This window comes from Daphnia magna, linkage group LG7 (assembly GCF_020631705.1).
Source record: "Daphnia magna isolate NIES linkage group LG7, ASM2063170v1.1, whole genome shotgun sequence".
Classification (NCBI taxonomy): domain Eukaryota; kingdom Metazoa; phylum Arthropoda; class Branchiopoda; order Diplostraca; family Daphniidae; genus Daphnia; species Daphnia magna.
In genome coordinates this window covers 9,873,198-9,885,443 of record NC_059188.1, presented here as the reverse complement: position 1 = coordinate 9,885,443, position 12,246 = coordinate 9,873,198, and the positions used below count along the sequence as shown (strand labels likewise).

General features: G+C 38.4%; 2 protein-coding genes and 1 long non-coding RNA gene across 4 annotated transcripts; 2 read left to right on the top strand and 1 right to left on the bottom strand.

Annotated features, from left to right (window-relative positions):
• Nucleotides 1-576: 576 nt before the first annotated feature.
• LOC116927400 (fibroblast growth factor receptor-like 1) lies at nucleotides 577-5,817 on the bottom strand. The gene is made up of 11 exons (XM_032934417.2): nucleotides 5,535-5,817; nucleotides 4,128-4,333; nucleotides 3,944-4,059; nucleotides 3,712-3,874; nucleotides 3,445-3,623; nucleotides 3,195-3,365; nucleotides 3,057-3,120; nucleotides 2,035-2,297; nucleotides 1,723-1,915; nucleotides 1,345-1,621; nucleotides 577-1,256 (listed from the first exon to the last, which is right to left on the bottom strand). The coding sequence occupies exons 2-11, from the start codon at nucleotides 4,192-4,194 to the stop codon at nucleotides 788-790; spliced, it is 1,962 nt and encodes a 653-aa protein (XP_032790308.2). The 5' UTR covers nucleotides 4,195-4,333; nucleotides 5,535-5,817; the 3' UTR covers nucleotides 577-787.
• LOC116927401 lies at nucleotides 2,567-8,552 on the top strand. Its single transcript, XR_004396627.2, has 4 exons — nucleotides 2,567-2,664; nucleotides 6,537-6,632; nucleotides 6,700-6,836; nucleotides 6,925-8,552. It is a non-coding gene; the product is annotated as an uncharacterized LOC116927401 (long non-coding RNA).
• Nucleotides 8,553-11,105: 2,553 nt separating this feature from the next.
• Nucleotides 11,106-12,171, top strand: LOC116927398 (protein-lysine methyltransferase METTL21D). Of its 2 annotated transcripts, XM_045175839.1 has the most exons (5): nucleotides 11,106-11,346; nucleotides 11,420-11,568; nucleotides 11,639-11,834; nucleotides 11,896-11,906; nucleotides 11,967-12,171. In XM_045175839.1, exons 1-5 carry the CDS (start codon nucleotides 11,266-11,268, stop codon nucleotides 12,136-12,138), a joined length of 609 nt encoding a protein of 202 aa, XP_045031774.1. In that variant the 5' UTR covers nucleotides 11,106-11,265; the 3' UTR covers nucleotides 12,139-12,171. The 2 variants fall into 2 exon arrangements, with proteins under 2 accessions (XP_045031774.1, XP_032790305.2); XM_032934414.2 differs by having other exon boundaries at nucleotides 11,109-11,346; nucleotides 11,896-12,171.
• Nucleotides 12,172-12,246: the final 75 nt, after the last annotated feature.

The window sequence follows — 12,246 nt, the reverse complement described above, 5'->3', positions numbered from 1 at the left end:
GGTCGAGTCAATTTGAATGTTTCATTTTTATGTTTCTATGTAACAAACCGAGTAAAAAGAAAATAATGTTGAAATAAGGGTGGCATATTTCTACCTAACTATTGTGCTGTTCGTTTTTTTTTTTTTATCCTTTGGAAAACTATTTTCAAAAATTAAAACAAAAAAAAAATAAATAAAATGTAGACGGTGTACCAAGTACCGCTTACGACCTGCCCAGCTTTAAATTGTCAAAGAGAGCCACGACAGACGGCCTGTCATCATTGTAAAAGCTTTCGCGGTTTATTTTTAATTTTTATATTTTGTAAATATACATAATATACCATTACACACAGACGATTAATACAATGCCAACAAAAAAACAAAACAAACTTTGAGTTGCAACGATATCTCATGTCGGCTAAAAACGTTTTGCGTCCTTAATATAAAATATGATAGTTACACAGCGATGAATAAAACGAAACGACTAGACGACGTATACGCAATGATAAATGGGCAAACGAAAGAGAAAAGAAAGAAAGAAACGTTAAAAGCGCAGAGTATTTGGTATCCGTTCCAGCACTTTTCCTTTTTTTTGTGTTGTTGTTGTTTGTTGCTAGAAAATGATTTAAGTTAAGGACGTGCATTTTGACGTTATGCACAGGTGTTGTCAATCAACTTGTCGGTTTTTTAAGATCCATCGATCGAAACAAGTAGTTTCATTTTTGATCAACAGGTGGCCGATTCTCGTTGAATTTCAATCTCAATGCGGCAGCCATGGCGGCAGCGATGCGGATCGTATCCCATTGAATCAAAGCTGATCGAAACTGCTCTCGGGAGACGGGTAAGGCAATCGAATGTGATGCGGATGGGCCGACCAATCCGGATAGAAAGATTCGCTATGGAAGGAAGTGTCGGTCGTCAACGACCTGGCTTCCGGCGGCACGGGATGTCGCTGATGGTGATACGGTGGATTTACATAGTAATGATGATGATGATTATTGCTACTCCTTGGCGACGAACGGTGATGCTGGCGAGATCCACTTCCGCTTCTTCCGCTGCCGCTGCTCTGTTTCGCTCGCTGCTGTTGCTGCTGATGCATCACTTTCTGCTGTCGGGGACTATTGGAATTGGGCGTCCGCGCAGGCAAGTAATACATCCGTGGAGGGACGAGGTCTTTCTGCTGGTGCACGTGCGGCTGCAATGGCGCATTCTGAGGTGGATCCGATCGAGAACTGTTGGATGCCGGAGGTGTTCCATTACCGCTGGACAATCCCTCGCTATTTGTGAGAATGCAAATCATCGTCAATTGTTGTCCGCCATTGTTGGTTTGAAATTTGTTTTCTAAAAGGCAAGCGAAAAACTAACCGGAATACTGAGTAATCCAGCGAACATGGAGAATGAGTCACCGGAGTGGGTTGCTGTACAACAATGGCTTCCGGCGCCGAGCAACAAAGAGACGGAGCCGCAACGCTAAGAGTTTTATCTCTGAGATGGTTCTTGCGTCTTTTCCAGACGAAACACGACGCCACCATCGCGACTAATCCGCACACGACAACAACAATGACAACCGCCATTGTTGTGGCGTCCGTACGGCCTTTGTCACCCCAGCCCTCGCTTGTGTTACGTCCCGGATAACTGTCATCTGTTCACGGACAAAGTAGTCAAAACAAAACAAAACCAAAACAAACGTACTCTTTTTATTTTCGTGATGGGATCTCTCATTTAAACGAGACGCAACTATACCTGTAGTCTGATATGGAGTCACGTAGCTATTGGTGACGTTAAAGTAGACTTGCCGGAAGTTAAATCCGGCATTATTCAAAGCCAAACAGACGTAGTATCCAGAATCGACCTCCTGACTCTTCTTGGATAGGAGTAAAATGGACGCATAATAACCGTCGCTATTAATCAGTTTGGCTGGAGCCGAAGGTAAGATCTGCGTTCCAGAGAAATCGTTTTAGAATGAACACAATTCTGGAAAATAAAATGAATAAAGCACCGACTTCTGGCAAAGAAAATGGCATTCATTTCGTTCATTTCAAGACTTCAACTGACCTGATACTTGATATTTCCTATAATGATGGTGCGGTTGGCGATGAACTGCGGATGAATTGTTTCGACTTCCGCTTCGTCGGGCACAGGAGGTTGAACGACGTTTGACACTCCAGAACTTGGCGTCAGCCGCTTTAGCCAGTGGACTTCAGGGGGGAATTCGGAATTCACTTTACACGATAATGAGCCAGCCTGGCCTGCCTCTACCCACGTATGAACCGGTGGAAAATCCGGATGCAGTTCTGGACGCCGAGGAACCTGCCTCTCTATATCAGTGGATTACAAAGAATGCAAATTAAGATTTTGATATTGTCTCACATTGTAGCTTGCACAAAGTTTTGGCTGGTGTGGGGTGGGGGGTGTGCTCTCACAAAAATCAAAATTCCCGTCCTCTTTGAATTAAAAAATTATGTAACGTTTGGTCCCTCACCCGTTCAAATAATTATATTGCAAAAATGTTAAATGGATTCCAGGAAAAGACAAATCTTCGTAAACGTAAAAACTTCGATGCGTTTTAAAAATTATCGCTAGGTGGGGTTGGTTGTTTACAAACCTAAACACAAATTGAAATTAATTCTCGTCACCTACTGTTCATAAAATTTTAGCTTTCTGACTACAATTTCAGCAAACCAGGTATAAACTTTTTCAATTAATCATTTTAAAGGATTCTAGATATCGAATATTACCATTATTTAGCTAAGGACTATGCGATGTTTAAGTTATCTTGGTTCTATTCGGGAACTCTTTTCTCTCTAGTTTGGCATGTAATGCCGACAATTAGTACGAACGTCCAAGTTTCACGGTAGTTACATCCCTATCTTACCCAAGTCGTACGTTAATTACATATGGAATCCCTCCACGTAACTGCCATATCACCCAAAGCTATCATCATCAAATATTGTCCACAGGACAAACCCAGAAGGTCCTAAAAAGATGTTTAGCTGAGGACAAAACAATTTCGAAAAGCAATTTAGTCTTATGAATGGTCTATCGGTAATCAAACACATAAAGAGAGAGCAATTTACCAACAACTTCCAAGATGTGAGTTAATTCATCCCACCCATGTTCATTCTGGGCTCTGCATGTGTACTGTAACAGAAAGTTATTGATAAGGTTGAGCTAGGGAGGAAAAACCTTTGTTTCGAAATACTGAAGGAGCTTACGTTCGCTGTATCAGATCCTCTTAAGTCGCTAATCTGCAAGGTGGATCGCATGCCCTCCATTTCGCTGACTTCAGTCAGATCGTCTTCTGACAGTACTGTTGAACGCACAACATATTTAAGTCCCACATTGCCAGTTGGTGGCCCTTTCTCGGGTATTATTTCCACACCGTCCTGTTCATTCGACCATACACATTTAAGAAAAGCTGAAATGATTTCAATCATAGTAAAATCATTAACAGTGGATTATCACCTTGAACCAGTGGAATTTGGGGAGTGGCTCAGCGACTGCGATGCATTTAAGCAAAGCGTAATTACCGGCCGGCTTTAGCATATGCTTAGACTTTTTGAATTTATGCAAGATAATCGGCTTTGACGACGAAGTGTCGTCTTCGTCGCTACTGCTTTTACAAGCGTCTTGCATCGCATCGTCTTTATTTAAAGGGGGAAAAAATAAAACATGTTAGTTTTATTAAATTTTTTTAAACACCAAAAGTACATTAGAGGTGTAGAAAATTACCAAGAAGATCTAGTTGAAAGCTGATTTCATGAACGCCAAAACCATTCACAGCCTTGCAGATGTAAGTGCCTTGGTCTTCGCACTCAAGCCGCTGAATGTTGAGAGAATATCCTTTACTGATAAGCCGATAGCGATCCCAATATTCCATGACTCGCTCGCCGTCCTATATTATCATATTGCGTTAGGAATTTGATTATAGGCATAGAACCGCAAAAATAGAGGGAAGACTTACCCTATACCACTCGAAAATGGGTTCTGGATCACCTCTGATGGGGCATATAAAACGAATAACTTCACCCAATTTTCCAGTAAAACGGGGTTGAATGGGAGCTGTTATCACTGGTGGACCTGTCGTGTCAAATTTCAAAAAAACCCAATTGATATTGAAAACGCGTGTGGAATATTACGAAACTTACCTCGAGAAAGGGCTCCGGTAATGTGATTTGCAACCAACAAGATAAGGGCCAAGTGTGTTTTGCTCATCTTCAGTGCATCAATAAAACGCAACAGATGGTTGAATGAAGTCGCCAATCGTGTGGAGTCACTGATGCGTTTCGCAGTGACGACGCAAGATCGATTAAACGACTTGGTTTTCAACCCCCGTGCCTATATTTCACACCATCTGTCCAAACACATCATTAATCAGCCATATCGTGCGTTATGTAACATGTTATCATTTTCAAAGACATTGGCATTTGCAAGATTTACCACCGCAGTACTAGAGAGAACAGCAAAAATGATTGATTGTGTTGTTTTAAACTTAAACGAAATGGACGATGACTGTTGATCAAATGATGCGTTTCTGTCTTCACCAATTTAGACACAAGTTTTTTTTTTTAAAGAAACCGAATGGAATTCTTAACTTAAACAAAAATGTGAGATAAACGATCGATTGGGAAGTCCTGCGTTATTGACTACATGTTCTTGCATTAACAATCCTACAATGTATGGGGCTCTTTTTTTTTTTTTTTACTGCACAGTAATTTATGATAAAAACACGAGTTTATGTCTTTATAGTTTGTTTCCTTTGTACTCGATTTTATGTTTCACACTATGTACATATACAATATTTTTACGCTTCATTATTTCAAAGGGGAGAAAAAAAATAAGCCCCTTCAGCGTTGCCTTTTTAAATAATGGGTGGTTGTTTGATGAGAATTTGTTTGATATTTGAAACTCTCAGGATGAGTGTTTATCGGATTATATCCAGCAATATCAAGCCTAGCGAGGTAAGTTTCACGAGAGAGAAGCCAGAAGTGTGTACATTGCTGCTATGCGCTGCGAGACATTCTCAATAAACATAACGTCATCATCTCGCCTTGTGTTTATAAACTTTGGGACGGCGAGAATACCCAGTTCCCCATTCGTCTTTTTTAACTTTCCCATGTTTGCCCAACGTGCCGTACCTCACCCTGCTTTTCCCATGACTGTGATTGGTTACGTTAGTCGATACATTTTGGGTCCTTTCCGTATTCACACCCACGTATCCATTAGGAATAAGAGCCTCTCCCCAACTCGCTAGAAACAAGGAATAATCAATTAGCTCTCGAAACAATGGACAGCGCTATTTGCTCCAATACATAACACGTTTTCATTATCGTACGCTAATCTGATAAATGTAAAAATTAACTTGAGGCCATTGTGCCTGTTAAATCTGTGGCGTACTCGTTTCGGTGAAAAAAAAACAAAACAAAACAAGTGAGAATGATAAACATCTAGTTTTTGTTCCGTTGTGTCTCTGTTCGATCCATAACATTTAATCCACCGGCAATATAGGAGTATAGCTGTATCACGATTAGGTTTTACCCGGGGTTCGGTTTTACCAGAACTGATTAGGTGATCCTCTATGGCGCCAAAAACCGGATCAGCTTCTGGATGACACAACGATAAATTTTCACGTCCCACCGCAACGACGTACGCGCAAGACGAGAGTTAGGTCACATTCACGTTTGTTGAGCAAATTTTTTACCGACGGTGTCAACCTTTTATTTTGTCTGAATGTTAGCTACGAAATGTAAGAGTATGTAAACGTGAACTGTTTTCTCGCTGGTTGTATATCAGCTCGAGTTATCTGTGAGCGTGTAGCAACAGGACTGGGGGGGGAAGTCATGTGTTTGGTTTGGTATATACTTTTCAGATGGGGAGTGAGAGATATGCTCACTTGCGAGGTGTGCAAGCTGGACATCATGCGACGTAAGGAGGAGCCTCCCTGCAAACTCCTCCCTTTGAACATCAAATTCAATTGATTTGATTCGTATTAGGTAGTCGGAATAATCTAGTTTTAATTGGCTTTTTGTGAATTAATCGTTAAAACACGCTTTACAACTCTTTCTTGATTAGTTGGTCTAGCCCCTTCCCGTCGGAATTTATAATTTCGTCTGAAATCTTTGGCATATAGGCTACTGCTATTACTAGACTATGGGGGGAGGGCAGATAAAGGCAATTTATGGTTCTCGACTGCCTGCGTGTTGATGTTTATTATCTCAGCACACTCTCTTTTGTCTCTTTCTCACTTGAATGATAAATGCCTCGTGCGCAAATAAAGGGGCAATGAAAAGATCTGTCTAATATTTCGTAGCTCTATTCAAGTAGCAGTTGTCGTACAGTGTCATTTTGATAATCTCATTTGCAACAAAACGTTTTGCTATTAACCTACTTCAATAATGAATTACGCACAAATCTAAGGCGTGTCGAAAACAATGATAACTTTCAAAAGTCTTTTTTTAATTAAATGTTTGAATTCCGTACTTCTGAGGAACTGTTTCTCTCTAGATTTTTGTGATGAATTGAAGCATTGAATTTCATGTTGTGCCTTCATTTCTCAGGAGCTGATCGAGAACCAGGTGCCCTATGGCAATTGTGTCATTTACATCGAATTGGAGGAAGTTGGCCACTGATTTAAAGGAAGGAAATCATTCACGGTGAGAATAAACTGGTTACATCAATTTCAAGTTTCAATGAAGCTGTCACTCAATCTCTTTTTGATAGCCCCACAAATTGCTCCACATATGAAATTTATGTCCCAATTATGGTTATCATCAGCTTTACATTATTTTGAAATTTTCCTCATAAATCTTGTGCTCTCAGGATTACTTACACCGCGGAGCTACTGCTATCGTTTAAACGTAATTTTACGTTTACTGACCCTCATTATCAGCCTTCTATTTTCGAGACTTATTTTTTATTTTTTTTTGTTAACTTCGAGAGCTGTAGGCGGGAATAACTTACAAGGGTGCCCAAAGTGAAATGTAAGTAGTTACCGTTACCCCCTGCAGTTTACTCGAATCGCAGTGCCGTCTCCTGCGCAAAAAGCGACCAGCACAGATGTCTTGGCTCAAGGATGCACAACTGCCAAAGGAACATTCAGCATCCTGTTCTTCTTGTTGTCGGTATGTTTGCCATCGATGATGGTCGGGTATGTTTCACATCACAGAGCTATGCCACGTACAGCATTCGGCTAACGACCATCCAAAAATCACGGCTGTTGTGCGTCGAAGTGTGCTTTGTCATGTGTCATAGATAACAGTTTCTGCCTGTCACCAAATGCCCCAGTTAAGAACGTCATTTTTAAGACGAAGAAATTTCGCGAACCAGATTTTTTTTTCTTACGGCAATTAGAATAAAAAATCAGTTTTCTTTTTTTGCTTTTGAAACACACAAAAAAAGAAGTTCTGATCAACTGCAAAGGTTCTCAGTTTAAGCAGCAATCGAGTCGAAAATCCACATTCCTTTATTGTTTTTGTTTGTTTTTTAATTTTTATCGCCAAGTGCTAGAGACAAAAGAGAAATTTCTTAAGTCTGACGGGATAAATTCTTAAGGTCCATTAAGGTTCCGTCTACATAACGTCGTATTCTCTCTCCTCGTTGACAGAGTGAATAACAAACTGGATTGCTTTTCGTCACCTGTGTTGTTTATGAAATCTTTCATCGTGGTCCGTCTCGGCCATCGTACCAGAAAACCCAATTCATGTACACAAAAACAGATGAAAGATGAGGTGTGTACGTAGACTTTATCTTCACTTTGCTTGGTGCTGGTCTTGGGGCGTTTGTATACAAAAGGTATGGCGCGTTCTTTCCGATTGTTTGCTCAGGTTATCGATAGACACTTGTGTACAGAGCTGATGCGACCAGTTTGTAACAGTATATGTAGACTGCCAAAAGTTATCAACATTGATGATAACACACTCGGCTCATCTATCTTAACACACATATACACGTACAGTATCTGTCCGGTTGCTGTACAAATATGCACCAAAGCTTTATCCTATATCAATATTTTTTTCTTTTTCTCTCTCTTTCTTTTGCTGACCAACGGCCGAGTGCAAAATAAACTGACGGTTTAAAATACAAACCTGGGCGAAATATGTAAGTCAAATAACAGATTGCAGGAAATGCAGCTTACCGAAGTTCTTGAAAAAATAAAAGTGCTAAAGATTTTGTAATGGCGATACAAAAAAAACATGTTTCTCTTATATTTTTATGAAAGTAGAAACCTAGACAAAAGAGTACGATAATAACTCAAAACAGCAAAGCAAAACAAGGCGTACGAATGCTTCGTTATTGATCCATCAAATGCTTCATTCTGATCAAACGCTTTGATGGTTCTTTGATGGCCGATTTTCATCCATCCAAATGGTTTCATCTTTTTCATGCTTTATTTATTTCTTCCCCCCAGAGCCCCCCTAGACTTCGAAAAAGGAGAGAAGAATCTCTGTTATCCAGCTCTAACTCCAGCATATTTATTGTCCGTGCCATGGGGTACCAATTTACGAAAGTACTACAACCAACCTGACATCTATTGACTTAAAAATTGCTGTCGTCTGCGAAAAAAAAATGAAAAACGGAAAGACATTTTAAATCTTTGGTTGAATCTATTGCCACGAAAGGTGTTGTTGCATGACGGCCAAAACTTTCATGGCAACAAAAAAATATTTGTCTATTACCACGATAGCCTATAGGTTCTCTCTCATCGTGGCAGTAAGTTCAAATATGCCTATTGCCACGACATATTTCGTGGCAAATACCCAAGATTTGTCTATTGCTACGAAAGCTTTTTCCTTCCCTTATGTCATGGAAAACGTTTCAACTGAGGTGAAGTTTGAACCCACAAATAACCCACAACGATTGAGATCCTACTATTGCCATCTAGTGGAAATCTAGTCGGGTTTTTAAATAAACTCGACAAATAAGCCCGACATTTTCAACAACACAAAATGTCAAAAACCTACAGACTAGGGGCCCTCATTCCGCTCGGGAAGTTCCCCATAGGATTAGGCTGTAGTTACTCTTGAATCGCGGCAACCGTTTATGCTCTGAGAAACTGCATGTCGCACTACATGTGACACAGTATAATCAAAACTAGGGGACCTCACTCCGTTCAGGAAGTTCCCGATAGGGTCCGTCCTGGTCGCCAATTCGCCATAGAATTTCGGAAACCGTTTGCTCTTCCGGCAAAACTGACTCCGTATCCATGTACTATGAAGCGTGCGGTGATCATCCCCGCCTTCATCCCGCCTTCCAACTTAAATCGGCCAAAAACGACATCTCTTGAAATTCTCTAAAAATCACACGGCATAATCGAAATTAAACGCTGATCTCGATTTAGTCATTGGTTTTCTCGTTAAACTAGCCATTTTAAAAATTAACGAAAACATTGCTGTTAGCGCACCAACTTAATTTATGGTTTTTAACGTTTAAATCAAAAACTATAAGACCAATAGAAAAATAAACCTGATTTTCGTGATTTTTATTCAATTTTGAATTGAAGTCATGTATTTTAAGCAAAATTTGAAATTTGACCAAAAATGAAAAAGTGGGAAGGGTATAGCCTTCCCACTTTTATCAAAATTGGCAAAAAACGACATCTCTTGAAATTCTCAAAAAATCACACGGCATAATCGAAATTTAACGCTGATTTCGATTTAGTCATTGGTTTCTCATTAAATTAGCCGTTTTAAAAATTAACGAAAACAGTGCTGTTAGCGCACAAACTTAATTTATGGTTTTTAACATTTAAATCAAAAATTATAAGACCAATAGAAAAATAAACCTGATTTTCATGGTTTTAATTCAATTCTGAATCGATATCATGTATTTTAAGCAAAATTTGAAATTTGACCAAAAATGAAAAAGTGGGAAGGGTATAGCCTTCCCACTTTTATCAAAATTGGCAAAAAACGACATCTCTTGAAATTCTCAAAAAATCACACGGCATAATCGAAATTTAACGCTGATTTTGATTTAGTCATTGGTTTCTCATTAAATTAGCCGTTTTAAAAATTAACGAAAACAGTGCTGTTAGTGCACCAACTTAATTTATGGTTTTTAACATTTAAATCAAAAATTATAAGACCAATAGAAAAATAAACCAGATTTTCATGCTTTTAATTCAATTCTGAATCGATATCATGTATTTTAAGCAAAATTTGAAATTTGACCAAAAATGAAAAAGTGGGAAGGGTATTGCCTTCCTTCACTTTTTTCAAATCGGCAATAACGTGAAAATACGTTGAAATTCTCCGAAAATTTACACGGCATAATCGAAATTGAACGCTGATTTCGATTTAGTCATTGGTTTTCTCGTTAAACTAGCCATTTCAAAAATTAACGAAAACAGTGCTGTTAGTGCACCAACTTCAAACAACATCAAACAACTAGGTTTTAACACATTTTGAACAAGTTTTATTGCTTGAATTGTTTCTCAGTTACAACTGTAGATTAGTCAGTAAGAATGGCAGAACGGTAAAAGTAAAAAAGAAAAAGAGACTAAGAAATCACTTTTGCTTGTTTACCTGTTTTCAGTGATTTTTGACTTTGATTGTTGATCGAATTCCTTAACCCACTTTTTAGTTTCCAATCTGATGATTAAACACTCTAAAACTAAATTTACCGTGTTAAAACCTTAAGTTGTTTGATTATAATTAACGATATTTTTCGTGGATGCTTCGGGTTTTCACAAAATAAAAACGACATTAAAGTATAAAATAATGGAAATTGAATCGCTGCAAAATTTTTCAACTATGTTGTTTACATGGTTTCTCTCGAAATTAAACCATAATTATTCCCTTTTAACCTTAATTTTACCCCCCAACTTTATTTTGTTCCAAAAAGCTATAAAAAATATTCCATATTAAATTGTTTAAATTTAATTGTATTTATACATATCGTTATAAAAAAAGTGAACTATGTGGCTAAAAATTTTATTTGAATTAAAAATAAAAAAAATAAATTATTGTATTTAAAATTTCATTTCCTACTTAACAGAATTGAAAGAATTACGATCCTAAATTCCATATTTCTCCCATGTAAAGTTCGGACTACTACTGGCAACTAGCAGCCCACTTCATACGTCCTTGAAATCATTTTTTTGGGGCCACATCGGGGTAGGAGACTCCTCTCAGAGTGGAGGTACCTTCTCAACCTATTATACCATGGTTATAGTAGTCCATGGTTGATGGTTGTAACTGATAAAAAATAAACAAATAGACACAATCGTCGTATGGTAGAGGTTCACCCCATTTTATTCAAGTTTCATGCTTCATTCCCAAAGAAACGATGGAGAAATACTTTAGTAGAGAATTTCAGCTGACATCGAACGACGTAAATCTTGAAATTCTACAACACACCGTAGGCGACGTGCGTAACTTGAAGGAAGTGTACGACAGTTTTGATAATTACTCATCAGTAACTTGTCTTTTTCTTTCATAAGGTTGGTTGTGTGGTTTGGGATGCAGCCCTTGTGTTAGGAGCTTACCTTGATCATATGAATCAGACTGGGCAAATCCCAGTAAAAAACCGCAGGATACTGGAATTAGGTTCTGGCACAGGCTTTGTTGGTTTGGTTGCTGCAGCACTTGGGTAGATCACATGTTATTCTAATTATCACAGGATTACCTTTGCAAGACACTAAATGTTACTTGTTATCTAGAGGAGATTGCTTGATGACAGACTTGCCTGAAATGGTCCCTTTAATCAAAAGGAATCTTTTCAAAAATACCCCATTGTTGCAAGGGGCAGGTAGTGCCAAAGCTTTTGAATGGGGCTCTGATATGTCTGGTCTAGTTTCTCATACTGATAAAGGCTTTGATATTGTGCTAGCTGCAGACTGTATTTATTATAAAGAGGTATTTGTTTACACCCACTATACCATATGGGACTAACAAATGTTTTTATAAATTTGTTTAGTCTTTGAATGCCTTCATTAAAACCATTGAAGATCTCAGTAGCCATTCCAATGAAGGGACAAAAACGGAGATCTTCATTTCTTACGAAGATAGAGAAAGTGAAGAAAAGAAAACGTTAATCGCCGATTTCTTCGAAAGAATAAAAAAATCTTGTTGTGTTTCGAAAGTACCTTATGAACATTATCGCAATGATTTTAGATGTGAAGATATTCACATTTTTAAGATAACTTACTTGAAAACGTGATTTAAAAATAAATTCTTCCCTGTGCTTCAGTAATTCCGAATTCGGTATCCAGCTTTATTTTATATTCTTCGCTTCACTCTTGCCAGAGTAATATTCTATTACTCTTGC

What these genes read in the sequence shown, in the direction of transcription:
- LOC116927400 (XM_032934417.2), bottom strand. Translation starts at nt 4,194, where the DNA reads ATGAGCAAAACACACTTGGCCCTTATCTTGTTGGTTGCAAATCACATT. An exon ending in CCATTTTCGAGTGGTATAGG is followed by an intron (nt 3,875 to 3,943) that starts GTAAGTCTTCCC and finishes ATGATAATATAG; the next exon opens with GACGGCGAGCGAGTCATGGA. An exon ending in TAGGAAATATCAAGTATCAG is followed by an intron (nt 1,916 to 2,034) that starts GTCAGTTGAAGT and finishes TCTGGAACGCAG; the next exon opens with ATCTTACCTTCGGCTCCAGC.
- LOC116927398 (XM_032934414.2), top strand. Translation starts at nt 11,266, where the DNA reads ATGGAGAAATACTTTAGTAGAGAATTTCAGCTGACATCGAACGACGTA. An exon ending in TTGGTTGCTGCAGCACTTGG is followed by an intron (nt 11,569 to 11,638) that starts GTAGATCACATG and finishes CTTGTTATCTAG; the next exon opens with AGGAGATTGCTTGATGACAG. An exon ending in ACTGTATTTATTATAAAGAG is followed by an intron (nt 11,835 to 11,895) that starts GTATTTGTTTAC and finishes AAATTTGTTTAG; the next exon opens with TCTTTGAATGCCTTCATTAA.